This window comes from Bombus vancouverensis, chromosome 2 (genome assembly GCF_051014615.1).
Source record: "Bombus vancouverensis nearcticus chromosome 2, iyBomVanc1_principal, whole genome shotgun sequence".
Classification (NCBI taxonomy): Eukaryota; Metazoa; Arthropoda; class Insecta; order Hymenoptera; family Apidae; genus Bombus; species Bombus vancouverensis.
Window position 1 is genome coordinate 20,925,145 of NC_134912.1, and position 23,797 is coordinate 20,948,941.

General features: G+C 44.2%; 1 protein-coding gene across 3 annotated transcripts in view; it reads right to left on the reverse strand.

Moving 5' to 3' along the window:
• LOC117160075 (zwei Ig domain protein zig-8) overlaps nt 1-23,797 on the reverse strand; it is a 138,436-nt gene that overhangs the window by 7,973 nt on the left and 106,666 nt on the right. For 2 of the 3 annotated variants that reach the window (XM_076624416.1, XM_076624420.1), the window contains 2 exons: nt 4,551-4,717; nt 315-525 (listed from right to left, as the gene is read on the reverse strand). In XM_076624416.1, coding sequence (XP_076480531.1) covers nt 315-525; nt 4,551-4,628 — 289 coding nt within the window. In that variant the 5' untranslated portion in view covers nt 4,629-4,717. Of the gene's footprint in view, nt 1-314; nt 526-4,550; nt 4,718-14,019; nt 16,477-23,797 lie in introns of those variants that run through there. The other variant, XM_033340498.2, reaches the window with a different exon arrangement.

Below are 23,797 nucleotides of genomic sequence, written 5' to 3' on the forward strand. Positions count from 1 at the left end.
AATCTTTGAATGGAATAACTCGCGTCCAAACGTAACGAGATTACCTGGCAATTACACAAAGGTATGTATACCTTGGTTAAAGCGTGTACCGTCCATCTACCTATAACAAAACGAGTATACTGCAAATGCTTTGAAACGGCTTAATATTTCTTTCGCGTGTTTGCGTTTGTACGAGTATCGTTCGACCCGATCCGACCTGACCCGAGTCAACGTGACGCAACGCGGCCGGCCTGTGTATGAAAAGCAAAAATAGACGAGCTAAAGATCAAAATTCACTGTTGCACGGAGACTATACCGCGTTTCCTCGAGCTTACCGACTATCGTTAGATAAACGGGATGACCGATAGGAGGTGTCGTTGATATTTGGCACTCGTAAATCCCGGAGTCTTTCTGCTGTGGATATCGTATCCTTAACGTCCATTCTTCGGCGTGAGGCAGGTGTAGCGCTTCGAAGCGTTGATCGCTCGTATACGTATAACGGCCAACCGTTAGCAGGTGTATATCCCGGTGCCTTACCCACGAAACCTGTAACAGAATGTCACGATGACGTTCTATCGCGATGAATCGCTCGAGAACGATTTTCAGAAGACGTAAAAATCGAAGATAAACTAGGCCAGGTTGGTCGAACGTGGAAATTTTTGCGATTACTCGATCGAGCAGATGCATCTCTCCATAGAATCGATAAAAAAAACTTGTTATGTAGATTGCGGTCACGCGTGTGTCGCGCTACATCGGAAATCAGTTGTACGAGTTCCACGTTTGTAGGTAATTCAATCGACGCGTTTCAAACTACGACCAACGATATCAACGAGTCGTAGATGTAATTTCGTGCAGCGCGTTCTTTAGGTAATGCGTCTGTTAAAAATCGATCGAGACGTCGCAACGACTTTATCCATTCTCCGAATGCGAGAATAAAGATCGTGAACTCGAAAACAAACGTTCGTTAAACATTCGGCCAGCCTATGATTCTAACTGGATGATTCCCTAGAGCCTGTAGCAACGCGCTGCATCAAAGAAACGTTTTTTGCACAAACGTGCCTGAAACCGAGGTAGGAAATGCAACGATGAACGAAATCGATGGCGTGAGATACTATCAATGTGATTTTTTAAGCTGTTCTAGTTGTTTCAATAATTTTTAGACATTGATCGAGTTCGAGGTATCGAAGCAGGGAAAGAAAGAGTCGTTGATTCGATTGTGCGGTGGAGTTTCGCGAGATCCTGACAAATGGAATCGGATAAACTCGGATTACTCTTGAACGGACGTCGACGGATCAAGAGGAGTCTTGTAATTTGGAATTAAAGGAAAGCAACAGGGGTACGAAGAAGCTGGCGGTGGCGTGGTGGTTCGTCGCGGCGCGGCGTGTCACGACGTGGAGCGTTGAGGATCCTTTCGAGGGTATTTCGTTCTAGGTGTGCTCCGTCACGGGCGCATAAACCAATTTCCCATAACGACACCGGCACTCGAGGCGAGTATGACGTCACCATGGAGATTCGGTATTGTCCTACGTCGGCCGCAAACCTGGCAGCTGTGGGAGCCTACGAGTTCTCGAGGTGACATCGGTGTGTCATCGGCATTAGCCGAGCTATTGTTTGTTGAGATCCAACCGAAATCTATGCAGCTCGCGCGATCGTGTGCCTTGCACGTCGCGCGTCCCATGCGAGCTGTAATTGCGCGCGTGCACACACGCGCTATCGAACGAACAAATCGACTAAACCGAGTCTCGCGAGTCGCAAGCATACGCGTAGCGTGTCGCATCGCTGAACCAAGCGTCCACATTTACCGTGCCGTGCCGTAAAGGAACTTTATTGGCCTTTAATCGAACCTTACGTACAGCGGATGCGTCAAATACAACAATGCGTCAAATAGTCACAATTCGGTGGAGAAACGACTTTCTTTTGTATCTGGCGAGCAGCATTTCGCAAGTGGTTTTTTGGTTTTCCTGCTGTCTTTCATTCAGTTCATGTGGAACCCATTTTCCCACATTCTGGATCTTTCCCATGGCTTTCAAACGTATGGAGACGGCTTCTCGTGTCACGTTTAATCGATCAGCGAGTTGTTGTTGCGTTTGAGCGTCATCCTCGTCCAACGATGCCTGCAATTCGCTGTCTCGAAACTTTTTCGGTGGTCTTCCACGTTCTTCGTTCCTCGCGTCAAAATTGCCACTTCCGAATGTTTTAAACCACTCAAAGTACTGTGATTTACCAAGAGCATGCTCATCGTAAGCTTCGACAAGCATTCGATGCGATTCTGCAGCAGTTTTCTTCAAATGGTAACAGAAAATCAATGCTGTCCGCAAATCGTAGTTTCCAGGCACAAAATTTGACATGTTCAACGCTATTACAAATTATGCTGCTGTATGAAACTTATATCGTTCTGAGTCGAAAATGTTTGTGAGATGTCAACAAAGACTCTTGGCATCAATGACGCAGTTTAGTGATAACTACGTTATCAGCTAGGGCCATCTATACGCAAATTCCGGTTTCATACTTACAGACCTGGTATGTACCTCGTAAAGTGATATTCATTTGCGAAAGTTTCCAGCTTTCGAGCAACGGCGAGTCGACGAATCGAATACCCTGCGACTTACCACCGAAACTTACTTCGGTCAAGAATTGGCAACTGTTGCATTCCGAACGATGGGGCTGAAGCCAATGAAACTCTGTGCGGTGTCGATCGAATCGCGCGGAATTTCTTTCCCATCTGATCGCAACTGCGCGATATCGCGTCGTTCCGCGCACGTTTCAACGATTTAATGCGCTTCGATAAGAGATCAGAGCCTATCTTTGGTTAAACAGAACAAAGAGATCTACGATAAGTGAAGTTTGAAAATTAAAAGATTAGAAATTAAAAGAAAAGAAACGAAATAAAATTAAATTTTGAAACGTTGGTGATTATTACCGTTTGTAAATTTTCGAAAGAGCTTGATCAATTTTTTCATTCTTGTTTCTGCGTAACCGCGCAATTATTCCGATACGCTAAAAGGAAGCACGTACAGCCGCACGCGGATAGCTTTAACACGACCATTTTCAGTATTTTTCAGCGTTGTTTGCGCGAAGAATGCCGCCATTAGATGCTCGTCTCACGACTTCCGCTTCCATTGACGATCGTAGGGATTACAGGCTCTTACTGTGAAAGTAGACAGCAGGGAAAATGGGATCGGCTAGGGAGACGGAGAATAGATCTCAAGAAAATAGGGACTCGCTGATCTTTGTCCGGATAAAAGAGACCGAGCGAAGCCTACACCGGACGCGTACCTAGGCGACTATCCCTTCGTGTTACATCTGCACGTGCACATAGCACGCGCCTACACGGATATACACTCCGCACGTGTACGTATGCGTTGTCACGTGTATGTACGGTATCCTGCTGTTCGAGAAGGAACATGGACCGATGTAACGATCTCGAAGCGCTTTGTTCCTCAATGTCGTAATCCGAGCGCAGTTTTAACAATAACGAACAATCCAACTTACGGTTCGACATTTCAAATTTCTTCGTTTCTCCGTTTTCTTCGATACGCAACTTTTATCTTACGAGTCTCTCAACTAGATTATTCAGTGAAAGAAAAACACGTCTTGAGCTTGTAACGAGCAATCGATAAAGATAAATTACTTTGTTTAAGTCTTTACGGATACTTATGCAACGACACGATAAAAAGCGACGAGTGACTTTCAAGTAATTCACGATCGATTACGACTTAACTCGTTCTTAATTTTAACCTTACGTATTCGATCCGCGATTGGATTGATTATGCACTAGAGAGGACAGAAGGGCCGGCTTTCAATGAGAGGATTTCCATCGGTTGCTTTTGTTCATAAATACAATGTAAGTCAATCGATGCATCTTAAACTATGTTCGAGCGGTCGGTGAACAGAATCAGGTAAGACCCGAGTCCACGCCATTGTAATTGCTTCCATCGGGGAGCTCTAAGCCAAAGTCAAACTGCCATTGATTAGCTTGCGGTCTCTATATGCCTATTAATGAAGACCACCGCCGTTATCGTTGGCGGCGTATTAACAACAACGGGTTCTTAGCTGCTTTGGCCAAACATATCGTCGATATAACCCTCCGTCTTTGGAAGCTGGCGACTGTTTCTCTTTCGAACGAGCATTCACGATCGTGATATCTCCTGTTATAATCGGCACGACTCGATCAGAGGATCAATCGTGTCCTGTAATCGATAGAAATCTATGGGCAAATCGGGACCGCTAGCTTCGTTTCCGCTTTTTCGTCGCACGTTCGTGTCTGTTATTTCCAAAGCAAAAAGTTTTTGCACAACGTTTATCCATTTCGTAAGATTTCCTTCGGACGAAAATTTCTTAAAATATCACTTTTCGCCAACTTAAACGAAGCTTATATCTTTGATCGAATCAAAATACGATTAAGCTAGTTACTCGTTAGTCGTAGCTAGTTGAGAGGTAAATCGCTAATTTCTAGTTTCGCAAACAGCGTTATCATTGTTTCCTTGCAAAGTATCTGTAACGATCGGTTCCGTCAACGAGGCGTTTGGCTTTTCGTTGTTCGAAACAAGCATAAATTATAACAAACTCACAGTCCGATTTCCGAGATTTTTCACTTTGCATACTAGATGCACGGTTTTGCCCACCAGTCCGGTAAAGTTTGACTGCATCGAGGTGTCGAAATGGGGTCCCGTACCAGGAGTTGGCCATTCTTCCAGAAAGTCGGTTCGAAAATTTCTTACACATGACGCTATACCACCTGAAATACGATAATTTACCGATTAATTTCAAGCATACTTCGGACGAACGACGATCGAAACATTCGACAAGAAGAAGAAACAAATTACAAACATTAGCAAACTTCGTAATTAGTTAACATTTACACACTTATTAATAAGATATTTACATTTGTTTGAACCAAATGAAACGAGCGTTCGAATTTCGCGCGACGTATTTTAATTTTGTTGACGAGACGAATCCGAAGAAAACTAATTGACACGAGAAAACAGGTAGGAACGAAGGTTTGGTAGCGAATACGTAAACGCTAACTGGCTTACGCGAAGGTGACTGCACCTATGAGACAGAAGGCACTTTGAAAAACCGTGGTCTTTCGGTTGTGCGTTCTTTCTTTTCCTTTTTCGCGTAAACATCGTTTTAAGAGGGAAACGTTTCTTAAGTCTCGAGCGATACGGTATCTACTTGCGATAAACGTAAAATGGTTACGTTTGGAGGAATCGGGAAATGGGGAAATAACAAGCAAATCGATGATACGTATTGTTTGAGTAACAGGGGAAGGTCGATCTTTTTTCTTTTTTCTTCGAAAACGTCAAATCTATTTGTTTTTCAAGAGATTTCGAAATCGCGTTTCTCGTTTATTTTTGATTTCGTTAGTTCTCGCAATACCAACGGCTTCCATCGGATACAATTTTCTCTTTCGATGGAGTCTGCGACGAGATGAAAGGGCTTGAATTCCGTGTACAGAATACTCAATACACCTGTAACGAGTATCAACCGCATTCGTTCGAAACTTTTTTTTTTGTTGCTTTTCGACTGATGCAAACACGCATAATCCATTTCATCGTGCGTTTCATCGAAATCACGCATCAACACGGTGCACGATATACGCGAGTCCACAGCAACACGCATTGTAGATTTGTTTCTGGAATATCCACGAATTGCGATCGCCTTTATTCGATATCACCGTAAACGAATCTTTGGAAACAAGTTTCTTTCCAACATAGTTTGATACGTATCACGAGGAAAGGTTGACTCGCGTAAGTATCGTTCGCAAGAGCGTTCCTTTATTTTCTATAAATATTCAGTACTCGGAACATAATCGAATACAAGGGCGATAAAACGAACGGTAGAAAATCAGTTTTAGAAGAAGGGGATTGGTTTCGAATAAATCGTTTAGTAGTTTAAAACATGGAAAACTCGAGCACAATGGAAAAGTTTACGGGCAACCGTGACTGGCCTGGCCGGAGATACACATTGCCGGTGAATGGAGAACGAGTAGTTGCGAGGGTAACTGCGTGTAACGCGACCAACGGATCGCATCCAGCGTCCAGCTATTTTGCTGCCATTCGAGCGAAATAACATCCATAGAGCGACACTGTTCGCGAATGATCGACATGCCTGCTCTCTTCGCGCCATTTCCCACGCCTAAATTGTACTCTTTGAATTATACAATGACAATTCACAATCGCGAACGATCGTTTCTTCTACGCGTTATTATTTCTGTTCTATTAATATCCTATTCCATTATCTCCAGTTCGTGGTTGTATTTATTCGCACCTATCGAGTTGTATCAACAACTGAAATTTCCAGAAAATCGTGTTTCCAATTTATATCGTAAATTCGTTAATCGACAGCAAAATAAACAACGTTAAACATCGAAGCGTCCTCGACTGAGCACGAAACAGATCGCAAAGTGAAATCGGAATACACCCGAAAGCTTGGAATCGTGTTACGATCTTGCAAAATTGCGAGGCAGTAAAATCGGCCGGCGAACGTCGAAGGTAGTAAATCGATAGAGAGGGATAAAGAGAAATTTAAATAAACATCGGGATTTTGGTAACACGCGAATACCACCGAGATCCGTTTGTTTTTCTAGAAAAGAATCGGTCGCGTAATCGCAGATTCGATGCCGAAAATCCGATCAAAGGTTCCAAGCGGAAATCGAGAGCCGTATTGAAAGCCCGGGATCAACGGGCAAAGTTGAAACGTGGACAAGTACGTTGGTGAGCTTTTCTTTGCGATTGCTCTTCACTCTTCGGAATGACTCGCGTGTAGAGCAGTACTTTCGCAGCGGGAACTTCTCTTTCGTTAGTTTACTAGACCGTGTAGCTCGTAGACTACGCTTCGGAGCTTTCCGCCCTAGAGGCGGTTAAGACGAGTTCGCGTTAAGCGTCGTCCAAGATACACGTTCACTCTTACTTTCCACGTTTCTACACATCGAGCTGCAAAGAACAATCTTGTGATATTTCTTTCGCCTTTCCTTCGTTTCCCTATAAAACGTTCCGGCTATCGATATTCAAAAATATTATTTTACCTTCGAGGTTTCTAGGCTCGTCTGTTTCTCACGCGTTTCCTATTTATTTCGTTTGGCAAACGCTGTTTGATTTATCAAAGTTCGTATTGGCAACGTTGAATCGAATCGACCGTGCTTTTATAATAGCACTGAACGATTTAACATGCTTACCGAAACGCTCGCTGGTTCTCGTTACGATGAGAATCGATAGACGAAAGTTAGTTTCTTCGGCATAGCTAACTTCCATTCTATTCTATTCCATCACATTCCATTGAAAAGTTGTAACGCACGGTGAATGAATCTTGTATATATATGTATATGTAACTCTAACAGCTTTTCAAAGTTCAGCGCTTCGTCGATCGTCAAATGAATAGCTTTCCGGTAGTAAAATCGTGCGTCATTCGATTAAAACCGAGCCGTTCGTCTGTGCGACACGCCGTAATTACGATGGAGAATCGGTCGGTCGCGAATGTGGCATATTCAGCGCGTATTTCAGCGCGTATCGAGTGAATTTCTGATCCGCATTTTGCAAAGTACGCGTCGTTCTCTCCCGGGGACGAAACCTTCACGGAACGTTCTCGTTCCTCCAGAGGAAATTTAAAAGGTCCCAGGTAGCGTGGTCTGTTTAAAGTTTCCAGCGATGCACGAGCGAAGATGCGCAACCGGCTACAGTAGCCGCGTAGCGTGTAACGCGAACCACCGATTCGTTACTCCACTTATTTCCACGAAAATTAATTTTGTCTCGGAACGTTATATGTACATAGTTGAATTTTCTCGACGACGTGTCTCGACTTTCCTCGAAATTCCCATTGACTCTAGACAAGTGACGAAATTGTACGACCGTTGTCTCGAAAATATCGCCGGCCAACTGCCCGGCTACTGCTTCGCTTCGCTTCTCTTTCTTCGGCCAATTTATCCAGATTCTTGGTAAATTTTATTTCTGCAGCTTCTCAATGGCGAATAGAATAAAGTAGAAACACCGAGAGACTGGAAAATCCAGGTATCCGCGACCCCGTGAATTTATTTCACGTCGGACTTCGCTGTAACGAACCTTCCTCTGCTCGTTTGCATTTTCGGTCGTGTTCCGATAAACAGAAAATGAGCTACATTAACTGGCACTCTCAGAGGATTCGATCTCTTCTCGCTCTTTCACCTTTCCGCCTACCAACACAACACAAAACGTTTTCGCTTACTTAAACCGATTTTAACGTTAAATTGTTTTCGTAACTGTCCATTTCGATATTCCGTTAATTCCAATTTTCCAAGTGAAAAACGATATTTCCGCTGCACTCTCGGTAATGCCAAATTCGGAAATGCCAAAGTAGCCAACCTAGCATGGAACATTTTGGTTGCATTAAATTTTCCCCACTTTTTCCCCGTTAAAAGCATCATTTACACGGGGTTCTCGCGTAACGGGCAAATGCATTCATTTCGAAAGATTTTTCTTGAGCGGAAAAGCCGTACGTTCGAGCAGCGTAGCTTGTATTCTACGGTCTTTCCGCCGAAAAGGGGTCAAATAAGTTCACAGCCAGTATCGGATAATCTATATCCCGGAGGCTCTCCCGGAAATTAATTTTGCTCTCGAATCTACTAATCCATCTTTGTTCCTCTCTTTGGTCCATGTCCTTTTTTTCCAACCGACGTTTCTTCTTTCTTTCGCGACTCTGCCGAAAATACTTTCGTAAGAAGAAGAATATCTTGCACGAAAAATAACTGTCTCTCTAAAATTTGCAAGCATACAAAATAAAATCAATGTATTTCGTTAACATCGTTGGTGGCGTGACATTTGCACACTGATCATCGATCGCCAAATTTGTTATATTTCAATGCGTTGTTTACAGTTTCGCTTCTTCTAATTTATATCGTCTGGAAGAAGCCAAGAAATATGGACAGATGCGACTCGAACGTAACCGACAGTCGTAAAACCCCAATCACGACCGGATACGACAAACAGAACGACCGATTTTCCGCTCGAACGTCATCCGAAACGAAAAAAATCTGATATCGCAAGATGGTCGAATAAGTAACTGGTACAGAGCCAGGCAAGTTTCCGAGAAAACAGGCACTTCGAGACGCGAATTTTCTCTCGGTCACCACATAAGATGTCGCGTCTCTGTCATTCTCGAGCTGGAACTTTCGAAGAACATCGGGAACGTTCTAAAAGACTAAGAGACCCAGCGGATGACTTTGCTCTGGCTTCGTAATAAAATTATTTGAATCTCGTTGGATGGTGCTGGCCCATCACGGCTAACTACCACGGAGTTCTTTCTCGACGATGAGGGACATCGGATAGTCTGGTCGCTCACCGTAGGATCTTATTTCGTTCGGTCCTACTCCGTCCCACCGTTTCTATTATCCCTTCCATCCGAATGTACGCTTTATCACCGTTCCAGTCAACTTTTATCTCGTCCAACTTTCGATCTTATCCGGTACAACCCGTTTCTGTTTATTTCGCCGTTCCTTTCGGCGTTTAATTAATTTAAAAACGAAGGTTCGCTCCATAGATTTGGCCGAAGTGCGATACTTTTTTCAAACTGACAAGAGAGGACGCGTAGTTTTAAACGATCTGGCGTTTCTAATCGATAAAACAAGATAAAACGCCACTTGACTCGTTCGTGGTTCAAATTGCCTACGTAAAGTTATGGCGTAAGGACCACTGAAAAGCACCTATCTCGACTAAGATCCATTTTGCAAAGCTCGTTTTACCTCAGTCAAGGCATATATAAATCGAATTTCTTGTACCTCGAAAGAAAATGTGTGTCGCATTTTCCTGAGAGGTTCTCGCGTCTTCTTACATCGCGAGTCAACCATGCTTTTACCTTACTACGCGCTGCAATGATACTCTTTATCGATATTTTATTATTTGGCAAATTGGTTTTTACATTTTCCTAGAGAAAGTCAGTGTTCCACGTATTTTGCGTTTATTCGCCAAACACGAACATCAATCATTACGAACTATCTTCACGAAATAAACTACTTTAACCTCGACTTATCCGGGTTGTACGTTGCAATCTACCTGTTGTAACCGATCGTCCAATATTTGGCAACACGTAACAAGTATGTAACAAGTTCGAAGAAGGTACGAACGATCGATACGCGACATGTCGATATTATCGGTAACGATAGCTGACTCTAGCTGAGCTAATAAGGAATAGAATTTAATCGATGACAAGATAAGAGCGTATAATTTGCGCAGCTACGATAACGCGTCCTGGATTTTGCCAGGTTTGACGTTACTTCGTTTCTATGCGTGTAACCGTTGAAGCGGATTAGGGGAAAGCAAAAATTAGCCAAAATGCCGATCAAGCCTTTTTCGCTCGTCGACGTTGAACGACCGACACCGAGACGGGTAATGGGAAGCAAACGAACGAACGTATCGACTGGAATTCTCGTCGAAAACTACTAATACGGAGATGAACGGTGTAGGAGCTGTCAGAGTAGACAAAATCGGTCTGTTGACGCTACTCTTGCGTGAGAATCGTCCAAGGTTTCGTTTTCTCGTCGAATAAAATATCGCAGATGAAACGATCGATCGTTACGGCGATTACACACGTACAATATGTAGATATATCGAACGAGGAACGCGCTCGAATCAAACATTATCGAGCGTTCTCTTTTACCAATGGAGCAACTTACGAAGCTTCTGGAGAGAATCGATTAACCGGCTCGGTATCAACGCGAAACACACGTCCATACGGACGACAACTACACGTATAGCGAGGAAGCGTATTCGAAGGAGAAAGCACGTTCGTATCTGGCTTGATCCTCTACAAATCGCTATTTTCTATCGATCGTGTACGGCTCGCCGGCTACTTTAATCCAGCAGCGTTTGCGTCGAGCAGGGACGATACGGAGAATCATTATTTTCGTTAACGCGCCACTTTGTCCGGACGAATCTTGAACCGGTTAGGTTAAGTGGCAAACCATGCTGGCAAAATCCGACGGTAAACCGAGGCTGCGTGGAGCCGGCACGGCGGCACGGTACGGCCGGAATTACGCGCGTCGTTTTACGTTTCGTAGCGTCACGTCATAAATGCGAGTGGGATGGTTCTACGGTACCGATCGTCCTATAAACGCCTCGTAGTCTAGCTTGTATCGTCGATTCACTGCCTCCGATTCGTTCTATGGATGAACGATCAAAGCGAATCCGACAGCTCGGTTTCATCGTCCTCATAATCCGCCTAGATTAAACAAAATGACTCCGAACGAATCGCGCGATATCGCCCGGATCGAGCCAGCGATCTTTCGTCTTTCCGGCTTTTTCCCCTATCCTCCGCGGATCGGTCGACCGACCGATTTATTCACGTATCCGTCTCTTTCTTCCGATATCTTTCCAGCAACGCGTTTTATCGTCGCACTAGCGCATCGTCTTTCGCTCGAACATCAGGAAAACGTTGGTAACTTCGATTCTTTTTCCACATGTATATAATGTCCGCGAAAGCAACGGAATCTGACTGAGAGACGAGATTTTTAACCGCGACGAGTTCAATGGTCGATTTTTCGTTTCCGAGATACGGCACGCGGTCGTGCGGTAGCGGATAAACAAACGATAACAAACAAGACCGAAAGCAGGAAAACAAGCAAGGCAATGGCTGGTCGATTTTCAACTGGAAGGAAGCACGGAGATAAAACGGTGAAAAACAGCATTCGAAAACCTGAAGATTGTCCTTTTAGGAATGAATTCAATTACGATTAAATCACGGTGCGCCACGAGATCGGATAGCTGCGCGATCGTTCTGCTTAAGTAGCGCCACCGAGCCAGACATCGAATCAAGAATTTTACTTGGAATAATTGGAATCGCTTTATCGGGAAAACAGGGGCGGTATCGAGGAAAGTTGGAATCACGGCTTTCGGTTCGATGGCCGCGAGGAAGCCAAATCGTGTCCGGTCAGATTCTAACGAATTCCCATCAACACCGGAACTGATACGATATAAACCGTTTACCTGGAAACGCGTTGCGACTGTTGCGAGCGATCGATCGCTCGCTGCCAACTAATTTGGCATTCTTTGGTTAGCTTGCGACACACAGAAAGACAAACAAATGCGTGTTTCGCGCTCTGGCCAACCATTTCGTGCGCTTGAAATCTCGCATTGGTCGTTTATTCGGTCGGCCGAGTTGGTTTAGTTTCAACAATTATGTATACCGCCATTTATCCGGCATATTTTTTCAGGATATGGTGTTTTTTTTACATCCGTGTGGCGGATAATGGAAAAGTCGAACCGTCGAAGATTTACGGACTCGACTAACTACGATTTCTTTCGATTCTAAACTATATATCTCCGTATTACTCGGTAACTTTTCGTTTTCGTCGTCGACAAAAATTGCTTGCGTCCTTAAAAACATACGGTAGAAATTAAAGAGATTTCGTACGCGCGAAGTTGGTCGACATTGCGAGAGTAGAACTGATATTTATACCGAGAAAGCGTCGATCATGGTCCGGTATTATCGTAAGACGAGTTACGTTATGACTATGGATGAACGCCGCAAATTTTTGTAATCTTCGAACATCGTGCGTAGTAGGTTTGTAGTACGTAGTACGTTTTGCTTCGCTCGTCAAAGGATAGTTCACATGTCGAATAGCGAAAAGTTAACAGAGAACGATCGAGCGTTCTCTTGGTACAGTTGTAGCGATTATTGCGGGTTTTTTACGTTCACGGCGATGTTAGTTGGCGAAGAAAAACCGTTGCAGCTTTCCACGAAACTAACTCTACAGTGAGAATCACGACGCGAGGTTCGAGAAGAAAAGAAAATACGGTCAAAGATATACGAGAAGTTGTTATTTGCGCGTTAAATCGCTCAAGCGTTTCTTTCTCTTCTTAACACGGAATACGTATAAACTTTCTTCCGCACGACGCCTTGGACGATTGTATAACCTAACCCGATGACAAATTCCAAGAAGGAACGCGAAACGTTTACTACGAAGTGTACTACAAAGTAGCTTATTACTTATTACAGACGACGTTCTTAACTTTTAAAGCAATTAAAAAGAAATAAGCCGAGAGAGGAACCACGACTGTTATTCTCTTCCTCTCTCGAGTGAAAACGCAACGGAACGAAGCTGCGATACAGTTTTAAACGATCACGGATACAAAGTAGAAAATTGGGCGATTAAAATTGATTTGAAAAGTGATTTTAAAGCGGTAGTAGAGGAATAATTTCGCTATGACAGATATATTATTCGCCAATTAAAAGGATATTCAACGTGGGAATATTCTTCGCGGTGGAATAAAGTAATCGACGAAACGCGTACTCGTCGTTGAAAGTGCGTAAACCGAACATAGTAGAAGATGGGGTTCGGTCGGAGACGCTTAGAAACGCGAGAGATGGAAATACTCGTTGGTAAGTACGTTCGAAATTAAATAGACGGTTGAATAGAGGGTTAGGTGTAGCTGTGGCTCTGGTACGGAAGTACAATCTCATCTCCCTATCAGTCAGGCTGGAGTTCATCAAATCCAATCGAACCGAAAGATATAGGAGAGCTCCACCCTGACGCGCGCGAGCTCGCGCGGCCTGAAACGTTGTGTCAAAGTGTGGCAGGGATGGAAAGGAATATCATGAATAATACAAGATACTGGGTCAGTCGGTAGAAAAACGATCGATTTGCAATTCAAACGGCAAGCGTTCGTCTTACATTAAATGGAAAGAATTGCTTATTCGTTCTAACGCGTTCAAATTATTAGCACTTGGTAAGAAGAATGGAAGGAACGGATATGCGGGATGGAAGGAAGCCGCTCCTCTGGTTTCGTATCAATTTTAAATCGCTCGATTCGGCCGAAATTTGAAATGCAAATATTTCCAGCAAGATACCGGCCAACAAGCAGAAATTCGTTACGCGACGAACGCTCTCGTGACGTTATTAAAATCTCGATTACCGGGGACGTCGATTCGTACAATAATAAATTTCGCCAATTATGCCGCGTGCTCGATCGCGAAGTTGCCCGTCTTTCGCGACTGTTCCGAAACTGTGTTACGGAGAACCGCGTTACGAAAGAATCGCGCGACGACAGGGTCGTTCGAGTTTCTACTTACCAAAAGAAATGATAAAACAGACGAGTATGGGAAGAGAAGTAGACATCGCTTTTCCTCGACGAGGTTCTTTCACATATTGATATACTATCTCACACGCATTTCAATCGTTTCACCGAATAGCGCATCCTTACCGGCGATAGTTTGCTAGCACTGATAGTTTTTCGATCGCGGTGACATTTTACGCGGCCTTTCCTCGAGGACCGATCAATCGTTGTCCGTGCACGATCGCTTCTCAAGATCCTTTTTTTCTCCCGCCACGCGTTATTCTTCTACAGTGGCATGATCTTCGATAACGTCGATGACCCCTACGATCTTTCAGACGTCACTGACGCGTTCGATTTATCTTTTCGTTACGAACAATGCCGAACACGGCTCGACGAAGTCACACAGTCGCTTTCTGCAGTGCTGCAACTGTATGTTTTCGGTGCTGCTGCAACTTGACCGAATTTACTCGTTTTTTTCTTGGCTCGTTGGTTCGGTGTTTCTCTCCTCCCCTTTTGGAGAACAAAAAGCTCCGCACCACGGTGCTGCTTCGGATACGTAGGAATTCACGAGCAAGTTATTCTCCGCGGCAGAGCTGCGGCAGAAAATGTAACGCTACGCGAACGTTACAGCGTTATAGCGCGCGAACCGCTAATGAATGTAATTAACGGCTGGAGTATTTCGTCTCGTTCGAGGCTGGTGTAGCATTAGTTTGTACTCGTCTCAGATCGGACGCCTTTATGCCTCTCACCGCATTCACCACCGCAAAGTCGTTCGCGATGCATTAGGCGGCACTCGTTAAAGTAATTTCCCTGACGCGTTAGACATTCCATCGATCATTCTTTCTCGCGATTTCACCCAGTGCACCGCCGTACCGCTGCATTCTCCCAAATCGCCTATCGCTTCTTTTCCGTCAATTTGTTCGCCTCTTAATCGAAATTTAATTATCCTGTTTGTTCGACGCGAACATTTTCCAGAGACACGAAACGCGCGAAGGAGAAAAATCTGACCACAGATTTCTCACGCCGTCACATAGCGCGAGCGAACAGATACCGAACGAGAAACTGTGTCACAGAAACGCTCGGATAAACAAGCGGCGAAGACTGTTTCCGATTCACCAACACCTTTGCAACTTCGATGCCGTGCTATGAGATTGCAAGAAGAAAAAAAAATGGTTTCGCGCGATAGGCAAAACGACACCCTTTTTAATCGACTACGCGTAAAAATCACTCGAACGTTTCGTTGTGTGGAGTACGCGCGTGAATTACCGCTTCGCTCCGTTTCGCTTCGCTTCGACGCGACGGATTTTCAACGATTAAAAATCGAAGAATCTTTGGGGCGATAAGTTCAGCTGGAACAGCTGTCGAGCCTTCTCAAGATTTATCGCTTTCATAATAGATCGGCAATGTTCGCTCTTGCTAGATGCTTGGTCGGAAGTACCGTCGCAGCTTCGATTCGAAGATCCAAGGAATTTTTCTACCGCGGGGGCAGAGAAAATTTAGTCGTGACGAGACGTACGTGCTGCACGTCGAGATCCTGGTCGCTCCATTCAGCGTGAAACGTGACGGAACGACGTTCGTGCCAAGTTCGATCGGCCCACCAACGATAACCGTACGTCACCCAGTTTCGTTCACGAAGCTCCGGCAGTGTTACGAGTCTTTTATGCAGACCAGCCGATTGTTCGCCAGAAGTTCGGTCTCGACCTCCGAGCCAGAAATTCGTGACCGACTTGCAGTATGCCACGGCAAGCCACGATAGATTTTCAGCGCGTTTCGAACATCTTCGACGTTCAAAGTATCGAAATCTTCTACCGGTTTACAAGTATCTAACGGTAAATGCCTTAATCCGGTTGCCTGTGACGTTCTAAACTCTAAACTCTGTAACGAGTCGAATATTTTTATTTCAACTCGTGTTGCTCGAAGCGGTTCGACGATGTTCCATCCTTGAGAGTCACAGTCCGAGTGACGTTTGTTCGTTCAAAAATTGGGCGCGTATGGAAACGGTAGAGACGAGCGTTTCGAACGCAATGCATCCAAGGCTAAACGCGCGTCGCATAAACCACTGTGTCCTCGTCAGGACTGCATCCATGTCCCATTGACTGGTCACACCGAAGAAGGGGGATCACAAGTCACCGGTTACGTCACCACAACACATCTCGTGGATCGATTTGTATCGGCGGTTCGCAAACGTATTCCGGAATCGCGCGGATGTATCCCTGTCGAGCGATGCGGTACGCGTTAAAAGTCCTGCGATACGAGTAACGGACGAGCAAGGACGACGCGATCGCGATCACAGCGGTGCGACGGAAACCACCGATTCTGCGCGTCTGTCTATCGGAATTTCGACGTTTCGGATAAGATCTTGCGACGAACAGCGTGTCGGATGTTTGACGTTTTCACGGAAAGCGCGCGACGGCAGAAGGTCGCGGTTGTTTCGAAACGACGATGCTCCCGCGTCAAGGATAGCCGAGGGACTACATTGCGCGAGCGCCGCTTGAGCTTCAAGCACGCAGCCGCCCCGTGCAGCCTCTCCGAACTCCTCTATGCCACCGCCAACACCGTTACACGATACCTGTACGTGTTTCCTTCCTGGCCAAGTATGCGTGAGCGCGCGTGCGCGCTTACCTGTGTCGCGTGTCTATAGCTTGCTTATATATCACCCCGTTTGCCCACCCAGCCACCACCCTTTTTCCTCCTTCGCTCCTTTCGTTCTCTTCTTCCTCCATGCTTCTTCTCTTTCTCGCCATCTCTCTTACTTTTCCTCCGGTATTGTGCATTCAACCTTGCTTCTTCCTCCTACTCCGCCTCTTCTTCCTCTTCTTCTTCTTCTTCTTCTTCTTCTTCTTTTCCTTTTTCTTCTTCTCTTTTTTCTTTTTCTCTTTTTCTTTCTCCTTTTTTCTTCTTTTTTCTGCTTTTCTTTCTTTTTTTCCCCTTTTCTCCGTTTCTCTCGTTTCTGCGACGTCCGGTTATCCTTCTTCCGCGTTTTCTTCTTCGTCCTTTCGCAGCAGTTAAGGAACGCTTTCGGCCCTGTTTCTCGCGAACTTAGGTTCCTCAGCTCGCAATTGTAATGGCGACAACAGTTGTAGGGAAGAGTATAGTGGTATGGCTCGATGGACGTGTAAAAAAGTATGAAACCGCTTATAAATTAGAAGGAATATAGTTCAACGAAATGGCGAGAACGCGAAGCCCTGAGCTGCCGCTAGAAAAATCTCGCTCGAGCAAACTTTACCACGAGTTCTTGATTTTCGTTTCCAGATAATCTGCAATTTATAAGCGATAACAGAAAATTTGTCGTCGCGTGCATTTTCGCTACGATTATTATCCGATTTCAATTCAATTCGATTAAAATATGAAAAGTATCGAGGACAGTTTTCAAAGAATTTTCGGCCGTGTTCTAAAAATTCCACAAATATTCTCCAAGTTAACTACCGCAAGATCGCTTTTATTTACATGTTCGTTCAGCGACTGCCGTTCCACCAGAGTTTCACCGGACAGAAAATGCGAATGTGCGGATCCGTCTATGCCAGATCCACCTGTATATTTCAAAAGTGTCGAATAGTCTGCGCGTTTCTTCCCCAAAAGAAATTCATCGTTTATCAAACATTGGCTGTTAATTCGACCAACTTCCTTCGACTTCTAACTCGTACTATCGACAAACGCCACAACTTTTCATTTTCTCCAACGAATCGTTTCTTCGCGGCAGAAAGTGGTAACGTCTTGTACGCGTTTAGAAACTTCAAAAAATAGCTTTTTACGTCGAACGGAAAATTCGTGTGGCGAACTGCTCGTACTTGAAAGCGTGTTTCGTACGTGGCATACGGTATTACTTGCGCTTGTGCTACGTGGTAGTCGATGGATCAAAACGCGTGACAACTGTTACGGAACTATATAGAAACGTGTATTTGTTCGTGTTGTAGGCACATACTTACATGGAAACACGGATGCATTCGCCGCAACAGTGGCGAGTTTGGTCTAGTACGGTTCGTCTAGAGTCTAGAAACCGACCAGCATAATTTTCCATTCGATGTAAAACCGTTGCTCCGAGTTTCTACGCAATTTTTACGTTTGTTCATGCTAGAACAAAACATCGACGAATAGTCGATACGCTCGTGAATTTCACTCACGGCTGTGTGCCAGCACGGAGGAAGCCGACTGGCGAGCATTTTCTCGTTGGCCTTTATGCCAGTCGAATTTATCGCGTGATATCTAACTGACCTATCTTACCGAAAACCACTATCGACGATAGTAGCATCTGTTATTATAAGTATAACGCGAGGATTAAATTTAACGGTTGCCCAAATAAATTTGAAAATAAACAACGAAAGATCTGAAATATGTATAAAACGTACATGTACATGTGAATGGAAGTGTTCACACGATGATCCTCGCAAGACGCAGCATCGCGATATTTTTCGTATAAAGACGACAGACGAAACATTAAAACAAATGGCGATATTCACACGGTACGCGGCTTGCGATACGTGTATCGCGATACGAATATCTCCGTGTGAAACTGGCCTTAATTTACGTGACGATGTCGCTCGTGCAACTTAAAATAAGATCGTGTTTTCATCGCGCATTTACAATTCTATGCAATTGTACGAACTGCATCGATTTTCATGAAATCTGTACGTTCGACCAGATTTAAAAGGACTATCGGTGCTTGTCAGCTTCGCCCGGTACAGCGCGGTCCATTTGTAAAAGAAAACATTTACACGTCGCTTGCGAATCCAATTTTCTCGACATACGTAACTACTACTTCGTGTAACGATCGGCGATTCCTTATTGAAAAAAGATACACTTTCGTCGAGTTTGCGTCAAGTTACGAGAACAGTCTCGAGAACTTCGCGCGTTACTCGTAGAACGTCGAGTCCACGAAAAACGTGCTCGCCGAAAGATAGAACCATCCGAGACTCGTATTTTGCGCTGCACACCTACGTTTGCACGCTCTTCTATTATATACCCTCTTGGGAAGCCCGCGAATTCGCAAACGAATCGTTAATTCTGAAATTGAAAAGACTTCGATGATAATAGGATATAGCGATGACGAGGAACTTTGCTATTTTATAATTTGTCGTCGCATCGTGGGAGAATGAATAAAAAAAAAGAGAGGAAAGCGAGGAAAGAAGAGCGGAGAGACCTAAAGAGGGAAAGAAAGAGATCAATAGATACAATTCTCGCGTTCTAGATTCCGACCAAGTATTTGCAGCGTTCGCCGAATTACACAAGAGAGAATGGTGGGAAAGTTTAACAGATCGAGAGTGCTGCTTCGTCAGAAATCGTCAAAATTCGAGTCCAGAACGAGTCGAAGACGTTATTTTACTTGCACCAATGTTTCAGTCTCCTATAGACCTGACAAACGGCGCATTCACTCGCGGCCGATGCTTTGTTTTATCTCCGTCGGTCCCTTCGTACGAAATTCTGATACGCAACGGTGCGACGCTAAATAACCTCTGATAAATCACTTTGGCCGAATGAAATTCAAATTAATTCGATCTAATTTCCAGCAGCTATATAACGTTCATTCGTTACGTAATGTCATCCGATGGTTTTCGTGAAAGCAAGACGCGTGTCCGCTGTTAGAATAATCGGATAACCAACCAACGAAAATAAATCTACAGTTTTTCAGCTAAACGATACCACAAGTGCCAGTGTTTCAACGACAGGCTATGTTTTAACTAAAATAAATCCGGAGAGATGAAAGCGAGAACAATCTCGGGATGGTTGAACGTTAATTCCTAAAGGAGAAACTTGTAACGCGTTCCAAGTAGCATCGAAGCAGCGAGAACGTTGCGCGAAGTATGTATGCGATGTATATACGCACCGAGGTTAGGATCGACCCGATATTTTCGATATCGGGCAGGGGTTATGCCAAGCTGGCACACTGAACCGCTTTAGGAAGGAAATATGGGCCAGATTTCCTCCGCGCTTTAAAAACAATTGTACACGCGATGGATTTTTTCCCCTAAACGTGTAAAAATCCTTTTCCCTTCCTTTCTTCGTTTTATCTTCGTCCGGCCTTACGTTTTCTCTTCCATTTGGAAAATTTTCATTTCTCGTCGTTGCGTTACTCTTCCACGGTCATACGACGGACGTCGTTATTTTCTTCCGGCTTTTCTCAAAGTTAATTGAATTCATTCGTTCCGTCTGCTAAAGTAGCCGGTTCCTTATTCTTACTTAAAGATGGATTGCTCGAATGTCCGTCAGAACGGCATCCATTAACGTCGAGCGGAAGAATCTTTCTTATTTTCAACTTCGCTTCGAAGTTTTCGCAAAAGATAACTTACGTTACTTGTAACGAACATCGTAAAACGTAGAGTCGAATCTGTACAGTTCCACGCTCCGCTATAGTCAAACGATATATTTTAAAATTCCTCGAGTTATCACGGACGTATGCGACACTCGAGATATTAACAAATTGAATTATTAACGATAACATGCACGGGATTTTCTACGCTTTAATTACGAGGGTCGTAGCGCGCAGGACGAAATTGGTGTACCTCCCGTTTTAATCTTCCCCATCTAATCTTATCCTTCTCCTCGCACTCTCCGGTCGGTTAACAATATCTGTCTGTATAGCTCGCGGGTGTGCTTAAGTTCGTATCAGTTAATTAATTCATTGCACGAGTCTTGTCCCATTCTAGACAGTAAGCCTAATTTACCTGACGAAAGAGAAGTTGAAGGAGTCTCTCCGGGGGTTCAGCATGCGTGTCACCAAACGCTTCCGCCTCTATCTGTTGCCCTTGTTTTCGTTTTCGATCTCTGTGCAATGTTTTCAAAGAAGGAATTATCTGCTTCGCGCATTTTCGTTACGACAGCAGAGTGGTACGTGTTTCGAAATTCGTGCGGCGTGATTTTAGGATCGCCAACATCGCGTCGTATTTAACCGTAACTGCGTTTGACCTAATGGTCGATCCGAGGTTCGTGGTTGACATCGTACGATACGATCGGAATATCAGTTTGAAAAATCAGCTGCTCCGTTCGAACGGTACGGTATCGTAGTAATATCACTTTTAGTCAAAGTGCAAAGATTTTTCAGTTCTTTCTTTCTTTCCTACTTTCATAGCGATCGAATGAAATGTGAGAATACGCAAATAAAGAGAAAATTCGTTTCTTTTCGTTCGTTTTGTAGGGAAGCGTGCTACGTACGGCTCACCGTATAATAACGTTATCTTCGTGCAAATAATTCTTTTCATATCGACATATGTATTCGGAGAATACGTGGTTGAGAGTAGTGCGAGGATAAAGAAGCAAGAAGTACTATGTAAAACTATAGCAAAGTCGGACTGTATGTCGTATTGTACTTACCGATAATCACATTAAAGTTGGCAAACTCATAGTTCAAGCGATTAAAACTTTGTCGTATATTTCGTTGGCAGATATTTTTTTACGAATAAGCGACAAACGATACGATTGTTTAGATAGAAAAGTTTAGTTGCAGGCGTAATTCAAGAAAGAAAACATTCTCGATGAAACAATTTGATCGTATCTCGTTCGAGATAAAATTTCGGAAAAAGACAACGATTCGACAAAAGTTGATAAAGAAAGTAAAACGCAGACTACCAAGTTAAAAATTTTCTCGCTATCATTTCATGGAAAGATAACTATCGATGAGACAGCGAATGAAGAGATCGATTTTCAAATGGAAATCTAATCTACCGGTATACGCGCAGCTTCGATTTCGTATACGATAACGCACGGGTTTGGTCATCCGTGATTGCATTTTGGCAATAGTTTCCTAAAGCAGTTTGATTCAGTGCATCTACCGATTTTACGCTTCAATTTGCTTTGCTAGCACGAGTCACGACAGACGACTCGGTCTTACCTTTGTCTTGCCACTGAAACGCAGAACTGTATGCAGAAACAAACGTAATCACACAGGAGCATACGCACGTAGCAGCCTAGTCGCCATCAAAGTAGCATTTACACGGAATATGCTCCTCGTTGCATCAATTTCGGAAAAGCGATTTCACTTTGCTACGTATTTTAATAAGCTCGATACGCGGATGTACGTTTCTTTCTCCAGCAAACAGAGATATCAGGTAAACGATGGTAAGTCACAGAAAAATGGATTAGAAAAGTTACGTAGAATAATAGAAAAGCGTGCAATCTTAATTGCTCGTTGCGTATTTTAACGGCGCGGCGTAAAGATAGCAGAAAAGAACGAGCGAATTATTATTTATTTCCTGCGGTTCGATTCGAGCGGACCATTTTACGCCAAGGCATCGTAAGGGTCAGGCGATTCCAATCTACATGAAAACCGACTTCGGGCCGAGTCGATGCTTGGCTAGTACGAAAGCCGTAGATCCTTCGAATACGTTATCTTTCGTACACGCTTATGTATATACATGAAGTATCTACATATTTTATTCATTTCCGTTACTCTGTTATGTATATGGTGTTGTAAAAATCATACACGGAATCATATTAGACAAATGTTCGGACGTCGCTCCCCTCTGAACGTTTTACGAATGAGCGCTAATTACGAGACGGCTTCTGGAATATCGGAAATATCCGTTGGAAATTAGAAAAAATTTCCATCGGACGTACGTGTTAACACACGCGACGCGTATAATAAATAACGGTGATGCGGTTTGAATTTTCAAAGTATGTATGTACATAGGTGCTTACATAGCTGGCACGATGGCGAGGAGGAGACCGTCTGAAAGCAAAGTATAGAGGGGCCGAAAGTCGGTATACAGGAGGAGACAGTATGAAGCTCGCAACGTCGAGGAAAAGGAAGCATCTTATCCAGCGGAAAATGGGCGGCACGGTTAAGTTCCAGGCTTGAAGTTCGCCTATTACCGTATATAATAAAGAGCCGTTATTCCGTGGCGCTCTTATCTCCAAGGTAGCCGTGAAATAGAGAGAGGTAGACTACGCCAGGAGTGGAGAAGGCGACTCCGCTAGACGAGGACTCTCGGCCCGGCTCGACTCGTCTCGTCTCCGTGGTATGTCGCACGCCGTGGCGCGGGCGGGACCAGCACAAGCCCACAGGCTTCTGCAAACATTCCATCGAGACGAAGAGAAATCGACTGACCAACGGAGAAGCAACGAGAGAGAGACCGAGCATGCTCGTTGATGAGACGCTGCTGAGATACGTTTGTCGCTGGCCTGATAGAAAAAGTCTCCTCCGCTCTTTATTTCATCGAGACAATGGCGCGAGGAACGTATTATAAGCGACGATGCTCCACGAATTGACTTGTCCTTTGTTATCGGATTTCGACGTCGGGATCGGATAAGGACCCTGTGAGAGATATCGATGCGACGTTAACGAGAGACATCGCTATCCGAATGACCTCTCGAATCGCGGCGGCGCCTTTCTTCCTTTCGAATTACAATTTACAAATTGTCCAATTCCGATTTACAGAATAATCGCGAATATTCATGCTCGTTACGTTCTAGTCGGGCCAGTGTGTTACTTCTCGCCAGTTCTTCTCAGTTTCCCTTCGTAATTTTACTTTTCGCATCGAATTCCCTCGACATTCGGTATTCGATCGAGCGCCAATACAAATAAGTTACCGATAGATCTAATCTCGAGATTTCCAATTTTGACAACATTTTATACGATTGCCGATCGTCTGTGGCACGTGGTAAAGCATAGCTCGTCCACTTGCCGGTAATATTTTGGAATTAATGCAACTCGCTACATTTGCATCTCGTTTTACCTTCAATTCGAAAATAGACGTTATGCCTTTATCGTATAACGAATTTTTCATTCGGTGGTGTTGGTTATTCTTAAATTTGCGACACGATACTGAACGGGCACAACGCCTATGGTCTTCGTGAAAATTTGT